The 21,059-nt window shown below is 52.2% G+C and overlaps 1 protein-coding gene across 1 annotated transcript in view; it reads right to left on the bottom strand.

Moving 5' to 3' along the window:
• Nucleotides 1–3,755: 3,755 nt before the first annotated feature.
• Nucleotides 3,756–21,059, bottom strand: part of CYP46A1 (cytochrome P450 family 46 subfamily A member 1) — a 31,785-nt gene continuing 14,481 nt past the window's right edge. Inside the window, exons 8-15 of the mRNA XM_070403034.1 lie at nucleotides 19,844–19,994; nucleotides 19,649–19,711; nucleotides 18,489–18,561; nucleotides 8,545–8,629; nucleotides 7,768–7,878; nucleotides 5,445–5,533; nucleotides 4,693–4,759; nucleotides 3,756–4,526 (exon numbers count right to left, since the gene is read on the bottom strand). Coding sequence (XP_070259135.1) covers nucleotides 3,915–4,526; nucleotides 4,693–4,759; nucleotides 5,445–5,533; nucleotides 7,768–7,878; nucleotides 8,545–8,629; nucleotides 18,489–18,561; nucleotides 19,649–19,711; nucleotides 19,844–19,994 — 1,251 coding nt within the window. The 3' untranslated portion in view covers nucleotides 3,756–3,914. The remainder of the gene's footprint in view (nucleotides 4,527–4,692; nucleotides 4,760–5,444; nucleotides 5,534–7,767; nucleotides 7,879–8,544; nucleotides 8,630–18,488; nucleotides 18,562–19,648; nucleotides 19,712–19,843; nucleotides 19,995–21,059) is intronic.

Raw genomic sequence — 21,059 nt, 5'->3', positions numbered from 1 at the left:
GGGGAGACTCCACAGGAGCCGCTGGCCTGAGCCCCTCTCGCCCTGCCCCGGGACCCCCCAGTGACCATCCTGTCTCTCATAATCATCCAGGACCCCACACACACTGTTTACGGTGGGCCCCCTGGGCTGGGCCCACCTGACCCTGGACTAGTGTAAAGGCCACCACACCCCTTTGGTCAAGACAACCAGGGGGGGCCACACCCCATCCAGAACCTTCCCAGGTGGGCAACTAACTGTAATCTTCTGTCGACCCACACTGGCTGCTACTGAGGGCCGGCAGGGCCCCCAGGTGACTCTGGAGCCCGCTTCCTGTCCCGGTCCCCAGAGCAAAGAGGGGGAACCTCTCACCGACCAGGCTGGGCCCATCTTCTCACCGCAGCCCACATAGGTCAAGGCTCCCGCGGCCTTGCCCCCAGGCCGGCCTGGGCCACAAACCTCCTGGGTCTGAGGGCATGGGAGGTGGCTTCCACTCGTTGCAAAGAGCATTTTAAGCCCGGCCAGCGTGGCTCAGTGGTTGAGTGTCAACCTATGAACCAGGAGGTCACAGTTCAACTCCCGGTCATGGCACATGCACGGGTTGTGGGCTTGATCCCCAGTGTGGGGTGTGCAGGAGGCAGCCAATCAATGATTCTTCTCATCATTGATGTTTCCATCCCTCTCGCCTTCTCCCTTCCTCTCTCTGAAATGAATACTGTATATAGAGAGAGAGAGGGGAGGGGGAGGGAGCATTTTAAGCGTTAAAGCTGCTCAGCTCTGTGGACCACGGGCACTCCGGCCTCCTAGGCAGCAGGCGGCAGCCTGCAGCCTCCTGGACTCAGTGCACGTTTCTCCTCCATGGGCTCTTCTTGCCAAAGTGGCCCCTTCCCGACAGCCCCACCGCCAGACCCAGGCCCATTGCCAGGAGGGGTGAGAGCGAAGAGACGAGGGAATCACGGCACCCGCATCTGCGTGACAGTGGTCCTTCCACCTCCTCCAGCTGCCTCACCCTCCGGGCCTCGGTGGCCCTATCTGTGAAGTGGGGACAGCGATGACAACCTCCCCATCCTCACCCCAGCGGTCAGTGGATACCTCATACCACCTGCGCCTGGACCAGGTGGGGTTTGCACCCTCTCGCCATGACCCAGCCTCCAGGAGACTGAGCTTGCTTAGCCTCGGGCCCTCCCTGGGCCCTCCTGCGGGTGGGCAGTACCGCCCATTTGGCCTGCAATGGACGCACAAACCGAGCTCTGCGGCGCGGCGCCACCGTGTGGCTGTATTGGGAACTGCATGGCCTGGCCACCCTGGGAATCCTTCCTTGAAGGCGACAGGGATACAGCTGCCATTGATGCTGACAAGCTCTGCGCTAAGCATGACCCACACAGAACGCTCTTAATCCTCCCACCAACCCTAGGATGTGGGTCCTATTATTTGGCCTCCCTTACAGATGGGGAAACTGAGGCCCCAGCCCCATAACCAGAGACAGATGGGGTAGGATTGGACCCCAGGAGGCCCAGCTGCAGGGCCTTGGTCTTTATCCCAACCATCTTGCCTGGCCCCAGTTTGGCACCTGCCCTCTGCACATTGGGGTCTCCGGGGCGGGGGGGGGGGGGGGGGGGGGGAGGGGAGGAGGCTGCTTAAAAGAGAAGTTTCCAGCCCCCACTGCACAGACTAATCCAGCTGGTCCAGGTGACTGTCTATGCAGCCAGGTCTGAGAACCACATTCTGCTCACAGAAAGCCCGTTTTTTGTAAGAGGGAGTGACTCAGGAGGGTCAGGATGAGTGCCCTGACCTACAGAAAATAACAGCAGACCTGGCGGGGGCGGGGAGGCGGGGAGGGCGGGTGTTGAACACACCTCACATCCAGCCCTGGGTTTCCAACACTCAGAGGCAAGCCGTGACCCGGCTTGTCGAGCTGGTGGGAGGCCACGGGACGCAAAGGGCCAAGGGTCTGAGTCCTCTATGGTCTGTCTGTGTGCCGTGGCCTTGACTTTCTCATCTGTGAAATGGGCCAGACTCTAAAGGATTTGAAGAAACAGCGATGCAAAGGTTCAGGCTTAGCAATAGACGGATATCTTCTGAGTCAGCGGATGGTAAAGGCAATTTGACCCCTGCAGACCTCTCCAGACACCTCCAGGTCGTGTGCCCGGAAGGCTGAGGCTGTGGCCTGTGGACGCTTTAGGTGGACAGTGCTGTCCTGTGGGGGCCAGGCCCAGCCATGAGAGGAGGCAGAGGCAGGGAGTGGGGTGGCTGGTGCTGGGGGCCTGGTGTGGGGTGCTGGGGCCTGTGTGTGGAGGGAGTGTGGTGGGGGGCATGGAGTTTGTGTGTGGGGCTGCTGGGGGACTGCTGGGGGAACAGTAGGGGCTGGTGAACGTTAGAGAGTGCCTGCAGCGGGCAGGGGTGGGGGTCAGGCTCCGGGCGCAGTGACGGGCTGAGGGCTGAGGAGGCAGCGTTCGGGCGGCCCTGAGAAGGGGCTGCTTCAAGCAAGGGCCGGGTTTGGCCATGCAGCTGGAGGCGGAGCCCAGGATACCAGTCTCAGAGCCACGGAAGGTTCTGGACTCACAGGCAGGGAACTGGAAACAGAGAGGGTGGGGAGAAGCTTGATAAGGGCCAGCCGAGTGCCTGCTGGCCCTCCAGAGGCCAGACCCCGTGCCCAGAGGCTCAGCTGAAACCACGCCAGCCCGGGTGGGGTCCCAGCTCCACCCAGTACAGGGCACCGTGCTGCACTGGGCAGGTCGCTGCCTCCCTGAGCCTGCGTCCGCATCTGCGACATGGGAGGTCCTCGGAGCTGCTGCTCAAGACTCAGCAAGGACGGCGGAGCCAGGGGCCGGCAAGGCCGCCCAGATCCACTCCCTGCCTCGTGTGGGGGCACCTCTGGGCCGGTGCCCAGGCAGGGGCGAGGGCATTTGGTTGTGTTTGCACAATGATATACTCCCAGTTGTTGGAGGGACGGGGCTGAAAGAGAGCCTTCTTCCTTGGCTGGTCAATTTAACTGCCCCTGGCCTCCCGGGGGCCCTGGGAGGCGGGCAGCTTCTTCACCCCCCACCATTGCGAGGGCGGCAGTCCCACCACCTGGGTCTGGCCCGCGCCAGCCTCCTCTGACCAGGCTGGGAGGGGCAGCGTTGTGGCAGCAGGTGAAAAAGGTGTCAGAGAGGTGAGGTCAGGCACCCAGGTGCTTGGCTCCATCAATTCTCTGGGAGGACCGGGGGTCCAGCCTCTGAGCCAGTGGTCTGGTTGGGCGTAAACCAGACTGCACTGGCCCCGGCCCCCAGCCCCCACCCCCAGCCCTCTCACATCAAGCTCTCCAAACCCTGCCTATAATCCCAGCCTCATGCCACTCTCAGGGGCATGGCCTTGGATGTAACAAGGGTAGGTGTCTGCTAACATGAGGTCTTCCCAGTAACCTGGACAGTTTTGTCCTGAGGGCACGGTGTCTGGGCCTCTCCAGGGGCAACTTCCAGAGCAGTGCCAGCCCTTAGAGCAGTGGTTTTCAACCTTCTGGCCCTTTAAATGCAGTTCCTCATGTTGTGACCCAAGCATAAAATTATTTTCATTGCTACTTCATAACTATAATGTTGCTACTGTTATGAATCATAATGTAAATATCTGATATGCAGGATGGTCTTAGGCGACCCCTGTGAAAGGGTCGTTCGACTGCCAAAGGGGTCACGACACACAGGTTGAGAACCGCTGCCTTAGAGAGACCGGCCTCAACATCACCCCCACTTTACAGATGAGCAAACTGAGGGCAGAGCACCCTGGCCTGGTCTGGCCGGTCATTCATGCAGTCAACACATATTTATTGAGCATCGACTCTGTGCCAGGCCCTCGGTGGGCATGGGGACCTCAGAGACGAATCACACACAGACCCCGCGCTTGAGGCGCTCACAGCCTGAAAGGGTGGTTGGTCACTTCAAAGGGCACTCACGAAACAGTGGTCAGTGTGGTGTTAGAGGTAGCACAGGTGACCAAGGAAGCACAGAGGAGGGGCCCCTGGCCCGGCCGGGGGTGGCAGGGAGGGCTTCCTGGAGGAGGTGACACCTGAGGAGGGTTTTAGGGAGTAAGCAAGAGTTAGGGTGTCTGGCAGAGGGAGTGGCCTGTGCAGAATGGGATTGGGCGGGGGGGGTGGGGGGGAACGATGGCACATTTGGGAGGCAGCTGGGAGTTAGGCAGGGGCTGGTCCAGGAAGGGCAGTGGATTAGCAGCAGACAGGGAGCTCTGAGGGGCGTGAAGCAGGAGGTGGTTGGGAGAAGGCCCTCTGGGAGCCGGGGTGGAGGCCCCCCGAGGAAGAGGACAGGGAGCAGGCTGGGTGGCAGTGGGTTGCAGAGGAGGGTGGGTGCGGCCCCTGCCCAAGGAGTCCGATTCTGCCCCAGGTGCCTCAGCAGGGCGGGGGCGGGGGGCGCGGGCTGCCAGCCCCGGGGCTGCAGGGTGCAGAGCACGGGGTCCAGTGGCTTGAGTGTGGCCTGTTCCTGCACCCCGAACCGCTGCCCGGGCACCAGCCGGAACTCCAGCCTCTGCAGCAGCTTGGCCATCACCACCTTCACCTCCATCTGCGTATGCGGGGGTGGGGGAGAGTGGGAGTCAGTGAGCACAAAGGCCATGGACACTGGGGCCCAGCCCCCGGCCAGGGCAGCCCGGGCGGGGCAGGGCTCCGACTGCGTCCTGGCCCAGATCAAGACCCTACCCCTGCAGTCCCTCCGCAGCCCTGGCTCCTACCTGAGCAAACTGCTGCCCGATGCAGGAGCGGGGGCCCAGCGAGAAGGGGAAGTAGGTGAACCGCGGCCTGTGGGGAGAGAGGCGTCAGGAGACGGTGCCCGAGATGGGCGGACTGGGGTTGGCACACACTGAACACAGCAGCTGCCTTCGCTGCGCTCGCTCGGCATTTTCTCACGCATCCTCCTCTGAGCCTTCCGGAGGAGCCGTCATTATCCCCACTTCACAGATGGAGGAACTGAGGCTCAGAGGGGCAGAGCAGCCCGCCCGAGGCCCCATGTCACTTATCTTCGGGCCGGCCACACGTCCAGCTCTGGGCAGCCTGGGTCTGGACTCAGGGGGTCTGTCCCTGGAGCCTGGCCCCAGCATTGCTTCAGCCCTTTCGCCTATTCACTCCCCCAGAGGGAGCCAGCGGTGTTCCCATTTCTCAGATAGGAACATCAAGGCCAAGGGAGGTGCAGTCACTTGCCCCGGGGCTTCCCAGTGTCAGGACTGGTTATAATATGGGCTTTAGAACCAGCCTGAGCTGGGCTCAAATCCCAGCTCTGCCACTTAGGGGCTGTGCACCCTCGGGCTGAGCTCTCTGAGCTGTGATTTCCTCCCTGTAAGAGGGGGCACGGTGGGGGTGACAGCTCCCTCATGTGGATCTGGAAGGCTACATGGGCTCGGTGGGCACTGGCAGCTCAGACCAGAGGCCCCAGGACCGTCCTTGTCCCACCAGGCCCCCCTCATGGACGGCTCACAGGGAGACTCACTTGGGTGCTTTGGGGCCGAAGCGATCCGGGTTGAAGGTCAGCGGGTCCTCAAAGTACGTGTCCATCCGGCCCATGACGTACGTGCTGAACTGCCAGGCAGAGGCTACGCTTGTCTCTGGCTCCAAGAATCAGAACCCTCGCACCTCCCCCACCTGCTGCGGCCACCCAGTGGGGTGGTTTGGAGCCGAGTAGTCTCGCAAGCCCCCACTCCTGCTCTACTCCACCCATCCATCCCTCCACACACACACCCATCTCCCCACCCACCCATCTGGGCCATTGTGGGACCGCACTGGCCCCTGGGAAGTCTCTAAGAGGAAGAAAGGGGGTGGCCAACGTGCCCCGACCACCACCTGGTGTGCTGTGTCGTCCCACGCCTGGCCCACCCGTGGAGCGTGACTCTGGCCCCTATTTTACAGATGAGGAAACTGAGGCTCAGAGAGGTCCATGATTTGCCTGAAGCCACCTGACCAGTAAATGGCCAAACTGAGACTCAAACTCAGGTCTGCTGCGAGGCCATCTCTCTCCCCGTCCTGAGAGCCATTCTGTTCAACACCAGGCTTGCCTGGGGTGGGAGCTGCAGGCCCCCAGCCTTCCACCTGCCCTCGCAGAGCCGCCTGATCACCCCGATGCTCCGAGCCCTGCCCCCAGGGGCCAGGCGTGCCCCCGCAACCGGCCCGGGTGCCAGCCCCTGCCTCTTGATCCTGCACAGTGTCTCCCTCAGCCGCTCCGCCCTGGCTCTGTCTCAAGGATGGAGACGGGCCTGGGACTGAGCTCTGAAAAGTGAGGGGGGGCGTCAGGCAGGGAGGGGTCTCAGGCAGCAAAGGGCGCTGACTCCGTGCCAGGGGTTTTGGCCGAACAAGTGCTGTATGTTATCCTGTCGACTCTTGTCAGTAAACTGTGGCCACCAACCCATCTAACAAGGTGGCACTGAGGCCCGGGAATCTGGGGTCTCCCCTGAGGTGACCCAACTGGGCACGTCTGCCTACTAAGGCCCACAGGGCTGCGTCCCTGGATTGAGAGCCAGCCACGGGGCCCTGGCCTGCAAGATGAGAAGGCCTTCCAAAGAGATGGTCACTAAGGCAGGGTTGTTGGTGCACTAAGGCAGATGAACAGAAGAAACACACACACACACACACACACACACACACACACACACATGCGCACGCACAGGGATGAAGCTTTGATATGTGCTGAGAAGATGTGGCCGAGCCCTGGGGAAGGGGTGCTCGGTGCATAGGGCTGGATTCCGGGGATTCTCCATAAAAAACAGATAAAAACAAAACTGGGTCCTATTATGGGCTGAGGTGTGTCCCCCTAAAATTCATATCCTGAAGTCCTGACCTCAGAAAGTGACTGTGTTTGGAGATAGGTCTTAGACGAGGTAACAAAGTTGCTCTGAGGTCATTAGGGTGGGCCCTAATCTAATGCGACTGGTGTCCTTATAGGAAGAGGAGACGAGGACACACACACACAGAAAGAGAGAGAGAGAGAGAGAGAGAGAGAGAGAGAAGAGGCCGTGTGAGGCCACCCGCAAGACAAGGAGACGGGCTTAGAGCCCTACCCCTACCGGCACCTTGCTCTCCGACTTCCAGCCTCCTGACCTGCGAGACAGTACATTTCTGCTGTGTGAGCCCCTGGTGGTGGCACTGTGTTATGGCAACCCCAGCTGACGAATAGGCCTCCCTACCTCACACCATACACAGGGTCAAGTCCACGTAGACAAGAACCTCACTTTCAAAAGAAAAATGTAAACTTAGAAGACAGCCCTGGCCGGTTTGGCTCAGTGGACAGAGCGTTGGCCTGCAGACTGAAGGGTCCCGGGTTCGATTCTGGTCAAGGGCATGTACCTCGGTTGCAGGCTCCTCCCTGGCCCGGGCCCTGGAGGCAACCAATCAATGCATTTCTCTCACATCGATATTTCTAGCTGTCTTTCCCTCTCTCTCCCACTCGCTCTAAAAAGTACTGAGAAAATGTCCTCAGGTGAGGCTAGTAAATAAATAAATGAACTTAGAAGGCGATGTCAGTGAGTGTGCTGAGCTCAGGATAGGGAAGGGTTTCTTTCTTACACAAGACGAATCACCTCTCTGTGCCTCAGGGCCCTCAGCTGGGAGTGGGGCACCCTGTCCAGTGGGGGCACCCCTGTAATCTAAACAGGACAGAGTGAAGGGGAGAGAAAGACCTCACGGGGTTACAGTGAGACCCGGATGAGAACACACAGGGAAGCCAATGAGGAGAACGGGGCCACGGACCCCCCGCCCCCACCTCAGAAGGGCGCCCACATCAGCCACTGCGGGGCAGGCAGGCAGGCAGGGCCCCCACGCACCAGGAGCGGGGTGTTGCCGGGGACTCTGACCCCGTCAATCAAGGTCTCCTCCTCCAGCAGGCGAAAGGTGCCCCACGCAGGCGGGTACAGCCTCAGCGACTCTTTGAGGACCTGCAGAGCCACACGCAGAGGAAGTGAGAGGAAGGGGAGACCCCAGGGGACACAGCCCAGCCCCATCTCTGCTCCCACTCCCGGCACTGACTGTGCCCCTGAGTCCAGGACTGGGTCCCGGACCCCTGCAGAGTGAACTTCACCTTTGTGTTCCACCCTCATTCGACCGAAGGAGAAACTGAGGCCCAGAAGGAGAAGGGGGTTTGGCAAAGCCATAGCAGCAGAGCTCGGACCGGGAGCCAGACCTCCCTCTGCACTGGGGTCCCTCCATCCTGAGTCCCCACAGCCCAGGCGAGGCCCCCTGCTCTGCTCTGTCTCCCAGGGGAGGGGCGCTGGGCCTGCTCCCAGTGGAAGCTCGGGCCTGTGGATCTCCGGCCGAGTCGGGGGGTGCAAACCCAGCTCCACTCAGGGCACGCTGTTTCTGACCTCGGCTGCATCCTGGCGTTACCTGCGAAGCCTGCCCACGCGGCTGCCCGGGGCCGCCCCCAGCGACCGTGGTGTCCTTGGTCCGGGGCAGCCTGGCGTGGGGCTATTTTAGTCTCCCAGGGGCTCCCATGAGCAGCGAGGTCAGAGAACCCCATTCTAATGGGTTAGGGCGGCTGCAGGCCTAAACCCACGAGTCCCCCGCATCTGCCCTGAAGCGCCCGCCCGCCCCGCCCCCCACACCTGGGACAGGTACTGCAGCCTCCCCAGGTCCTCGTAGTCCAGGTGCCGCTTAGAGCCGATGACCTCGTCCACCTCGGCCTGCAGCCTGTGGGGTCAAAGACAAGTTCCTCTCCAAGGACAGAGTTTTAAGAAGGGGGAGGGGGGGTAAAAGGAAGCCTGCAGAGAGAGGTTGGGGTGCCCCACCGTGAACACTGCCCCCCCCCCCATTGTTTAAGACATCCCGGAACTGCCATGTCCAGACCAAGGAGCCCAAGCAATGGGAGCCGTGTCCAAGGCTCTTTACAACGTTCACCCTCTGTGTTCGCTGCTGGGAACCGGCTGCAGGAAATCAACGCACCCCGAGCGAGGGCTTCGCACACAGGCGCCCCTCAGCCCAGGGAGACAGCGGAATGGGCGGTGCAGGGACCTGGCGAGGAAGCCTGCGGGCGCGCCTGTTAGGAGAACATGCGGCACTAGGAGTGGGTATGGGCCCCCCCCATATCCACTGGGAGGGCTGTTGTCAACGACAGAGGAGAACAAGGTGGCGGATTGGAGAAGCCGGAACCCTGGTGGGTGGGAAGGTCAATGGTGGAAAATGGTAGGGCAGTTCCTCAAAAATGAGCATGGAATCAGCATCTGACCCCGCAATCCCACCTCCGGGTGTGCGCCCAGGGGAACTGAAAGTACAAATAAATCTCTGAGCACTCATGTTTGCAGCAGCATTATTCACCGCAGCCAAAAGGCGGAGGCAACCTCACGTCCACAGATGCCTCCACGAGAATGGCCCAGCCACACAGTGGAAGAGGACTCAGCCGTAAGAAGGAAGGACGTCCTGACACCTGCTCCCACGTGGACGCACCTCGAGGGCAGGATCTTGAGTGAAACAGCCGGTCACAAGGGACAAACAGTGCATGGCCCCCCCATCCATGCGGTACCTGGAGAACTCGGGTGCTAGGCAGAAGGTAGAATGGCGGCCACCAGAGCTTGGGAAGAGGAGGTGGGAGTTCTTGTGTGATGGGGGCAGAGTCTCCTTTTGGGAAGATGGGAAGGTTCTGGGGATGGTGGAGGGATGGGTACGTGGCAATGTGAATCCACTTAAGGCCCCTGAGCTGTACAGTTAAAACAGTTAAAATGGCCCTGACCAGTTTGGCTCAGTGGATAGAGCGTCGGCCTATGGACTGAACGGTCCCAGGTTCAATTCCGGTCAGGGGCATGGTTGCGGGCACATCCCCAGTGGGGGGCATGCAGGAGGCAGCTGATCAATGTTTCTCTCTCATCGATGTTTCTGACTCTCTATCCCTCTCCCTTCCTCTCTGTAAAAAATCAATAAAATATATTTTTTTAAAAACAGTCAAAACAGTCTATTTTATGTTATATATGTGTACTTTACCATGACATTTCTAAAAAGTGGATTTGAGAAGAGGTTACAACAACATGGGGTGATGTCGTGGCAAAATACATGATGAAATTCAGTAGTTAACCACGAACTGTCTCTGGAAGGGTGGGGCCACCATGGACAGATTTATTATTATTACTAGAGGCCCGGTGCATGAAAATTTGTGCACTGAGAGGGGGTCCCTCAGCCCAGCCTGCACCGTCTTGCAGTCCGGAAGCCCTCAGGTGATGTCCACCTGCCAGTTTAGGCCCACTCCCCAGGGGGATCAGGCCTAAGCTGGCAGTCAGACATCCCTCTAGCAGCCCAGGAGCCCTCAGGGGATGTCCAACTGATGGCTTAGGCCTGCTCCCTGCATCATAGTGACCAGTCATTCTGCTGTTAGGGTCAATTTGCATATTACACTTTTATTATATAAGATTATTATAATTACTAGAGGCCTGGTGCACAGATTTTTTATTATTATTATTATTATTATTATTATTACTAGAGGCCTGCAGGCCAGGCCGAGGGACCCCACCAGTGCACAAATCCATGCACTGGGCCTCTAGTATGCATATAAGATCTTTGGTTAATCTCTTCCCACCCTCCCCCCACCCTTCTTCCCTCTGGGATTCATCAGTCTGTTCCATGTTTCCATGCCTGTGGTTTCCGCTCCTGCATTGAGCATCTGCCCCCTGGTGGTCAGTGCACGTCATAGCTACCAGTCGGATGGTCAAATGGTCAGCTGGGTGGCTGTTCACTTAGGCTTTTATATATATAGATTATTAATGTTGTTGTTTTAACTTTTTTGCTCTTTTCCAAATTTTTTTTTATAAAGAGCATATCCTTTTAGAAACCTAATAAATTATTTCATGTTCTCAAGAAGCCATTCCCACTGCCCTTTTATGCCATGATAATACTAACCACAGGTCTCTCCTCACCGCCCAGCGCCCTCCCTGCCACGCTATGTGGGTGACGGCATGCTCACTGACATTGCCTGGCATTTTTAGGGCACTCTCACATTTGGCTCAGTCTTTGGGGGAACATGTTTGTACTTAAGGAAGTCAATGGCCCACTCAGATGCCATCTGCCCAGGCATCCCCCCTTTGTCTTGCCAGCTGAAGACAGGTGCCCCCTCGGCACTTTACTTAGAATTCTGCGCAGGCCTCACAGGCAGCCCCTGGCCAGGCACTAAGTGCCCGTGGGGAGGGAAAGAGCCATGGTCGAGTCCCACCAACAACACAGAGCAGGGTAAGGATTAAAAAAGGATAGAGAAGCTGTATAGCCTCAGAGGCCAACCCAAAAACACTGCCACCCAGAGGTTGAGCCACAAACTGACTCTTAGGGGAATACAAATTAAGGCAGACTGGATCACAAATACGGCCTGCTTTAAAATCAGGACTGTGATTTGCAACACGGAGGAACAGTGTAATGCAGGCAGATTCAACACTCTCCTAAATACCTGGCAGGACTAAGGCGAACCAGGCTGAAGAGTGGAAGAGCCGAAGGACCATCACTACTGCAAATTTTTTCTTTTTCTTTTTCTTTTTAATTTTTTCACCTTTTTACTAAGAAACCAATTTTTTTTTTCTCTTTTTCTTCTTTTTCCATCACCTGATTTTACCCTTTCAATTACCACATTTTTGTTTTTGACCAGTATTGTTGCTCCTACCATTTTGCCATTTTTTGAAGTGCCATTTTATTTTCTCTTTATTTTCTTTTGGGATTAGTGTTCTCCATTCTATTTTCATCGTTCCTTTAGCATTAATTTTCCCTATCTCAATTCCACCTCTTTGCTAAAACCCTCTTCCTTACTTTTCCCCTTTTGGTGTCCTGTTTCTCTTACCCTATTTAAGGGTAAGACTTTGGTCCAGACTTTCCCAATTCCCTCTTTTTACCCCCTGTCTAATTCCACCCTACTTATATATCCTACTTCCAATCTACTGCTCTAAATCCTTATACACCTATTCTTTATCCTTCTTCACTTTCCAACCATTTTTTTTCTCTCTTATCTTTCTATTGTTTTCTTGATTGTCGAATATATTGGGCTTTTTTTTTTTTTTTTTTTTTTTTTTAATTTGTTTGTTTGTTTTGTTTTGTGTTTTTTCTTCTTTTTTAGGACTGGTTGTGAGGTTGTTTTTCTTTTTCTTTTTCTTTTTCTTTTTTTTTTCTGCTGGTTTTTCCCTTCCCTCCCCCACCCCACCCCAGTTATTTTTGTGCTTCTGTTTTCCCTTACCCCTCTGGATATTATTGGTGGTTTGTAGTTTGCATTCATCTCCAGGGATCTGTTGCTGGAATTTGTTGAGATTAGTGGCAGTTCTATTGGAGTTTGCTCCTCATACGGGGAGTCTCTTCCCCACTTCTACTTCATTCTCTTTTTTCGCTCTCTTTTTTTCCCCCCTCTTTTTTCCCAATTCTATTTTTGCACTCCTTTTTTGTTTGTTTTTTTTCTTATTTTTCTTTTCTGTTCTCTCTTTTATCTTCTTCTCTTCTTTCTCCCTTATCCCCTAATTCTCTTAATTCGGGTGGTCACCTTTATTTGGAGTTATTAATATTGTGAATATACTTGTGTTCAGTGCCTGGTACGTTGTGCCTTGCTCTGTTGTATCTTGTGCCTTTAAATCAACGCAGCAGATCCAAGCAACAGCAGCCCCCTGATCACCGCAGCCTCCTGATCACCACAGCCTCCTGATCACCACACCCTCTGTCTGTGGAACAGCAACTGTACGTGAAGCCTCCCCCCACCAGCCAGAAGAGCCAACACAGCTGTGAACAACACCCACCAGAGGAGCTGCTGCCAACTGGAAAGCAGCTGCTACCGCAACCGTCTGAGCAGCAACCACAACCCAAGGAGCCCCTGCCACCCAGGGAGCAGCCACTGAACACCTCAACATCTACATATGTCAGCGAGATCAAACATGGGTAGGCAAAGAAACCCCCAAAGGAAAGAAAAGGAGGACTCGCCAGAAAAGCAGCTAAGTGAGACAGAGATATGCAACATGACGGAAAAAGAATTCAGAATAAGGTTCCTAGAGTACATGCACCACATGTTCAAGAAGCAAGAAGAAACAGATGAAAAACTCAACTACTTATGCAAGAAGCTAGAAGAAACAGATGAAAAAATCAACAACTTAAGTAAGTCCCAAGAAGAAATGAAGAGTGACATAGCTTCAATAAAAAACTCCATTGAAAGTATCAACAGTAGACTGGGAGAAGCAGAGGACCGAATTAGTGAATTAGAAGACAAGGAAGCAAAACACACTCAAACTGTACGGCAAATGGAGAAAAAAATTAAAAGACAGGAGGAGAGCCTAAGGGAGCTTTGGGACAACATGAAACGAAACAACATACGAATAATAGGGGTGCCAGAACAACAGAAAGATGAACATGGATTAGAAAACCTATTCGAAGAAATAATATCAGAAAACTTCCCTGAGGTGGGGAAGAAAAAAGTCACACAAGCCCAGAGAGTCCCAAACAAGGTGAACCCGAAAAGACCCACACCAAGACACATCATAATTACCATGGCAAATGTTCAGGATAAAGAGAGAATCTTACAGGCTGCAAGAGAGAGACGGAAAGTAACATACAAGGGATCTCCCATTAGATTATCAAATGATTTCTCAACAGAAACACATCAGGCCAGAAAAGAATGGACGGAAATCTACAAAGTGATGCAAAGCAAAGGACTGAATCCAAGAATACTCTATCCAGCAAGGCTATCATTCAAAATTGAAGGGGAAATAAGAAGCTTCACAGACAAAAAAGGGCTAAGGGAGTTTATCACCACCAAGCCAGCCATGCAAGAAATGCTAAAGGGACTGGTGTAAAAAGAAGAAATATCAAGCTCAGAAAGAAAACAGCCACACACACACACACAAAAAGAAATGGCTACAAACAAATACCTTTCAATAATAACTTTAAATGTAAATGGACTAAATGCTCCAACCAAAAGACATCGAGTGGCTGAATGGATAAAAAAACATGACCCATACATCTGCTGTCTACAAGAGACCCACCTCATTAGAAGGGACTCACACAGACTGAAAGTGAAGGGATGGAAAAATATCTTTCACGCAAATGGAAAGGAAAAGAAAGCTGGGGTAGCAATACTTATATCTGACAAAGTACATCTCAAAGTGAAGGCCATAACCAGAGATAAGGAAGGCCACTTCATAATACTAAAGGGATCAATACAACAAGAAGATATAACCCTGGTAAACATATATGCACCCAATGCAGGAGCACCCACATACATAAGAAAACTTCTGGAAGAAATCAGGGGAGAGATCGACAACAATACAATCATAGTAGGGGACTTTAATACACCACTGACATCACTGGATAAATCCGCTAGACAAAAACTCAGCAAAGAAACAGCAATCCTAAATGACTCACTAGATCAGATGGACTTAATTGACATCTTCAGAACACTTCACCCCACAGCTGCGGAATATACATTCCTCTCAGGTGCTCATGGGACATATTCAAAAATAGACCACATATTGGGTCACAAGCAAAGTCTCCACAAATTCAAGAAGATTGAAATCATAAAAAGCTTCTTCACAGACCACGATGGCATAATGTTAGAAATAAACTACAATAAAAACAACCCAAAATACTCAAACACTTGGAAGCTGAATAGCATGTTATTAAATATTGATTGGGTTACCGATGACATCAAAGAAGAAATTAAAAACATCCTGGACACTAATGACAATGAAAACACAACAATCCAAAACCTCTGGGACACAATGAAAGCAGTCCTGAGAGGGAAGTTTATAGCTCTACAGGCCTATCTCAAAAAACAAGAAAAAATGGTAGTCAATCATCTAACTCTACAACTCAAAGAATTAGAAAGAGAGCAACAAGAAAACCCCAGAGTGAGCAGAAGGAAGGAGATAATAAAGATTAGAGCAGAAATCAATGAAATAGAGACCAAAAAAACAATACAGAAAATCAATGAAACCAAGAGCTGGTTCTTTGAAAGGATAAACAAGATTGACAAACCCCTAGCCAGGCTCACCAAGAAGCAAAGAGAGAGGTCCCAAATAAACCAAATCAGAAATGATAGAGGCGAAATAACAACAGACCCCACAGAAATACAAATGATTGTTAAACAATACTACGAGCAACTCTACTCCAACAAACTGGACAACCTGGAGGAAATGGACAAATTCCTAGAAAAATACAACATTCCAAAACTCAATCAGGAAGAATCTAAAAACCTCAATAGGCCAATAACTATGGAAGAAATTGAAGCAGTCATCAGAAAGCTTCCAGCAAACAAAAGCCCAGGGCCAGACGGCTTCACAGGGGAGTTCTACCAAACATTCAAGGAAGAACTAAAACCTACCCTCCTCAGACTACTACAAAAAATTCAAGAGGAAGGAACGCTTCCAAGCTCATTCTATGAAGCCAGCATCACCCTAATACCAAAACCAGGTAAAGACATCACAATGAAAGAGAATTACAGGCCAATATCCCTCATGAACATAGATGCCAAAATCCTCAACAAAATCTTAGCAAATCGGATCCAGCAGTACATCAGAAGGATCATACACCATGACCAAGTAGGATTCATCCCAGAGATGCAAGGATGGTACAACATCCGTAAATCAATAAATGTGATACATCACATAAACAAATTGAAAGAAAAAAACCACATGGTCATATCAATTGATGCAGAAAAAGCATTCGACAAAATCCAACACCCATTTTTGATAAAAACTCTCAGAAAGGTGGGAATAGAAGGATCATACCTCAACATAATAAAAGCCATATATGACAGGCCCACAGCCAACATCATACTCAATGGACAAAAACTAACACCATTTCCCCTAAGAACAGGAACAAGACAGGGATGCCCACTCTCACCACTCCTGTTCAACATAGTACTGGAAGTATTAGCCATTGCAATTAGGCAAGAAGAAGGAATAAAAGGCATCCAAATTGGAAAAGAGGAAGTAAAACTGTCCTTATTTGCAGATGACATGATATTATACATACAAAACCCTAGAGACTCCATCAAAAAGCTACTAGACTTAATACATGAATTTGGCAATGTAGCAGGATACAAAATTAACCCCAAGAAATCTGAGGCATTTCTATACACCAACAGTGAACTTTCAGAAAGGGAGATCAGAAAAACAATCCCATTTACCATCGCACCAAAAAAATTAAGATACCTAGGAATAAACTTAACTAAAGAGGTTAAAGACCTCTACTCAGAAAACTACAGGACGTTGAAAAAAGAGATAGAGGAAGACATAAACAGATGGAAGAACATACCATGTTCTTGGATTGGTAGAATCAACATCATTAAAATGTCCATACTACCCAAAGCAATCTATACATTCAACGCACTTCCCATTAAAATACCAATGGCCTTCTTCAAAGATCTAGAACGAACTCTCCAAAAATTCATCTGGAATAAAAAAAGACCCCGAATAGCTGCAACGATCCTGAGAAAGAACAAAGTAGGTGGGATCTCAATGCCAGATATCAAGCTGTATTACAAAGCCACTGTTCTCAAAACTGCCTGGTACTGGCACAAGAACAGACATATAGATCAGTGGAATAGAATAGAGAGTCCAGAAATTAGCCCGAACCAATATGCTCAATTAATTTTTGACAAAGGAGGCATGAACATACAATGGAGCCAAGATAGTCTCTTCAATAAATGGTGTTGGGAAAATTGGACAGACATATGCAAGAAAATGAAACTAGACCACCAACTTACACCATACACAAGAATAAACTCAAAATGGATAAAGGACTTAAATGTACGACAGGAAACCATAAAAATTCTAGAAGAATACAAAGGCAACAAAATCTCAGACATATGCCAAAACAATTTCTTCACTGATACAGCTCCTAGGGCAGTTGAAACTAAAGAGAAACTGAACAAATGGGACTACATCAAAATAAAAAGCTTCTGCACAGCAAAAGAAACCATCAACAAAACAACAAGAAAACCCACCTCGTGGGAAAACATATTTGCCAACGTCATATCTGATAAGGGCTTAATCTCCAAAATTTATAGGGAACTCATACAACTTAACAAAAAGAAGATAAACAATCCAATCAAAAAATGGGCAAAGGATCTAAATAGACACCTTTCAAAAGAGGACATTCAGAAAGCCAAGAGACATATGAAAACATGCTCAAAGTCACTAATCATCCGAGAGATGCAAATCAAAACAACAATGAGGTACCATCTCACACCTGTCAGAATGGCCATCATCAACAAATCAACAAACGACAAGTGCTGGAGAGGATGTGGAGAAAAAGGAACACTTGTGCACTGCTGGTGGGAATGCAGACTGGTGCAGCCACTATGGAAGGCAGTATGGAGGTTCCTCAAAAAATTGGAAATGGAACTCCCATTTGACCCTGTGATCCCACTACTAGGAATATATCCCAAGAAACCAGAAACACCAATCAGAAAGGATATATGCACCCAGATGTTCATAGCAGCACAATTCACCATAGCTAAGATCTGGAAACAGCCTAAGTGCCCATCAGTAGATGAATGGATTAGAAAACTGTGGTACATCTACACGATGGAATACTATGCTGCTGTTAAAAAGAAGGAACTCCTACCATTTGCAACATCATGGATGGAACTGGAGAGCATTATGCTAAGTGAAACAAGCCAGTCAATGAAGGAAAAATACCACATGATCTCACTCATTCATGGATAATAAAGACCATTACAAACTTTTGAACAATAATAGATACAGAGGCAGAGCTGCCTCAAACTGATTGTCAAACTGCAGTGGGAAGGCCAGAGAGAGTTGGGGGGCAGGAGGGAGGGGAGTAAGAGATCAACCGAAGGACTTGTATGCATGCATATAAGCATAACTAATGGACATAAGACACTGGGGGGTAAGGGAGGGTAGTGGTTTGTCAAGGGCGGGGGGGGGGGGGGGGGGGAAGGATACTTATGTAATACCCTTTGTAATACTTTAAGAGGAAAATAAAAAAAAAAAAAAAAAATAGGCAGTGAAATACTTAATAACCTGAAGCATGGAGCCAATTGAAAGGGGGGAAAGAGGCAACATTTAAAGGAGGTACAATCATCTGCTCAACATTATTAGAGCTGCTTCAAAAAAAAAAAAAAAAAAAAAAAAAAAAGAAAGAGCCATGGTCCCTGGAGTCTTGGGGCTTCCAGTTCCATGACTGAAAAAAGCTTGAAGCAAACAGTCCCAGGGGAAAATGGATTTATGAGCTGGGAGGTGGCTAGTGGCTACTTTAGGGGTCTGAGAAGTAGGTGAAGGAGAAGGGGAGGAGAAGGAGGAGGAGGCGGAGGAGGAGGAAGGGAGGAGGAGGAGGAGGCAGAGGAGGAGGAAGGGAGGAGGAGGAGGAGGAGAAAGAATTGCTGTTTTCTAGGAGAAAAGAAGGGAGAAGAGCTTCCAGAGGCAGGAACAGCATGTGCAAAGGCACTGGGGTGAAGAGAAGCAGGACACAATGCAGAGGGCTCAGCCAAGGGCGGTGGAAGCAGGTGGTCCTCGAGGAATAAGACATTGGACAAACCCCTTCACCAACATCAAGGAAAGCCCCCCACCCCCTGGCCCCCTCTCCGTACCTTGCCAAGATCTCGGGCTGGCGTGACAGCTCCATCACCGTGAATGCCAAGTGATTGGCGGACGTCTCGTGACCTGCAGGAAAGGAGGAGAGTGGCAGCTCCACACGGGATCATAGAGTGGCTGCTGTCCAGCTTCTGAGACCCCAAGCCCCTGGTGGCAGCTCAGGCCCTCACTTCTGCTCCCTAGGGTTGAGCTGGGTGTATGGATATAAACTTTATCAGGGGTCCTCAAACTTTTTAAACAGGGGGCCAGTTCACTGTTTGGAGGGCCGGACTATAGTTTTAAAAAAAACTATGAACCAATTCCTATGCACACTGCACATATCTTATTTTGAAGTAAAAAAACAAAACGGGAACAAATACAATGTTTGTATTTGCATGTGGCCCGCGGGCCGTAGTTTGAGGGCCCCTGATCTAAAGGGACACCTGCCCACTTCCACGTCACCTGATGCCAGCCAGTGTGGTCAGATAAATGGCACCCGGTGTTCACACTCTAAAACCTCTTTCTCCAACCATCCCTGGGCCTGGCCTGGCCTGAGGGGGTGTCCATCCCCATTTTGCAGAAGAGAAAGCTGAGGCTGAGACCAATGTGTCTCTCTGCGGTCACAGAGCGCATCTCGTTGATCGAATCACACCAACAAATACGCAACTTAAACTGTGAGACGTGTGGGCAGAGGAGCTCTGGGCACCATGGAGAGCTCCCCGGGGTGGGGGTGGGGGCCTGATGTGCCTGGGCAATCCCGGAGGGCTTCCCCAGGGAAGAAGCACCTGGGGGTCCTGAGGAGTGAGGAGGAGTTTTCCAGGTGAAGATCGATGCTCAACAAATATTTGATGAGCAACGAATGAGGCTGCTCCCCCCATCCCCAATTCTGAGTGAGGCGGAAACATGAATTCACACGGCCAAGCTCTTCTGAGCCAAAAAAGGCAGCTTCACGCATCCCCAGGACTGCCAGAGCCCTTAACAGGTCAGATGCCACCAAGAGGGCCTCCTGGACCCCCCTAGGCATAGAGAGGCTTCGCTCCCCTTGGCCCAGCCCCCCAATTCCACAGCCTAACTCTGCTCAGACAGCCAGGAAAACCTCCCAGAGTCCAGATTCCAGATTCCAGAGCCTATCATTCCTGCAGAGCTCGGAGCCCCTGGTCGCGATGCAGCTACGAACCGGCAATGAAGAAGGTGACGAAGTTGTCCAGCAGAACCTCATCGTCCTGGGCGCCCTCTTCGGCTGAAAGACAAGCAGCTGCTCAGGGCCCGGCGGCAGCGTCTGCCACACTCACATTCCCTTTCCCAAGACCCAAAGGACAGTCGCTTTGTCAGGAGGCGCCCTGGCCACCCGCCCTCGCAGAGGGCTCCCCACCTTTGAGGATCTGCGTGAGGATGTCGGCAGGAACGGCCTCGCCCCGCTTCAGGGCCTCCCGGCGGCGCTGCACCCAGTCCTTGCCCACCTGGCGCAGAAAGCGGACGCTCTCCCGGATCTCACGGAGCTGCTTCCACTTCCCGGGCATGAACTAAACAAGAGCCCCAGCTCAGGACGGACCACGGAACGCCCCCGCTGCCCTCGCCCGCCATCCATCTCCCCCGGTTCCCAAAGGACCATACATCCACCAACAAGCTGGGAGGTGGGGAGAATGCGAGGACATGTCAGAAAAGATAAAGGCGCCAGGGAGACAGGTCCCAAAGGCCGGCTAGGCCCAAGCATGCATCGGCTTCCCCTTCCCGCACCAAACCCCTAAAAACAATGGGAGAGATGCCTGAGAGCATTCAGGAAGCCCTGAAAAGGTAAGGGGTCCCTGAAGGATGGAGGCGGCTAGGACTGCAGTCAGGGAGGACACCACAGCCAGAGGGCAGGGAGCTGGAATCAGCGGCTGAAAAAATGGGGGCGGGGGGGCGTCAGAGGGCTGCAAACTCAGAGGCTGAGCCTCAGGGAATGGAGGGGGCCCTGGGCATCGGTCTGAGAATCAGCTCAAGCACCACTTTCTCCCTTCGTCCTCCTTCAAGCCTGGAACCAGGGGTGACAGCTGGAGCTGCAGCAGCCATCGTATGACAATGAGGCGATGCGCTGGAGACAGTAGAACAATAAGAAAATCCAGCCCTAGCCAGTTCGGCTCAGTGATAGAGCTGCGGACTGTAGGGTCCCGGGTTCGATTCCAGTCAAGGGCACATGCCTGGGTTGCAGGCTAGATCCCCAATTGGAAGTGTGCAAGAGGCAGCCGATCAATGATTCTCTCTCATCATGGATGTTTCTATCTCTCTCTCCCTCTCTCTGCCTCTCTGAAATCAATAAAAACATATTTTTTTTAAAAGAAAAAGAAAATCCAGGAACCTCTAACATTGTGGAGCCATCCTAGCCATCCCAGAGTGCCTGTTTCAGGGGGTCATTTACATGAGAGAAAGGTCACTCCTAATTTACATAATCCTCTTTCATTCCGAGCCTCCCCAGGATGTCCACGGTGGTGCAGGTCAGCATCTCCTGCATGGACACCGGGGTTATGCAAATCCTAACTGAGTCGAAGTCACTTCACGTCTACAAACCGGAACTCAGAACTCATTCTGGAAAAATCCCTGGAGGAGGC

The sequence above is a fragment of the Myotis yumanensis genome, unplaced genomic scaffold, assembly GCF_028538775.1.
Source record: "Myotis yumanensis isolate MYYU_CA2020_CCGP unplaced genomic scaffold, mMyoYum1.0.hap1 SCAF_1, whole genome shotgun sequence".
Taxonomy (NCBI): domain Eukaryota; kingdom Metazoa; phylum Chordata; class Mammalia; order Chiroptera; family Vespertilionidae; genus Myotis; species Myotis yumanensis.
Note: the sequence above shows the minus strand (reverse complement) of the source record. Positions and strands in the feature narration are given on the sequence as shown.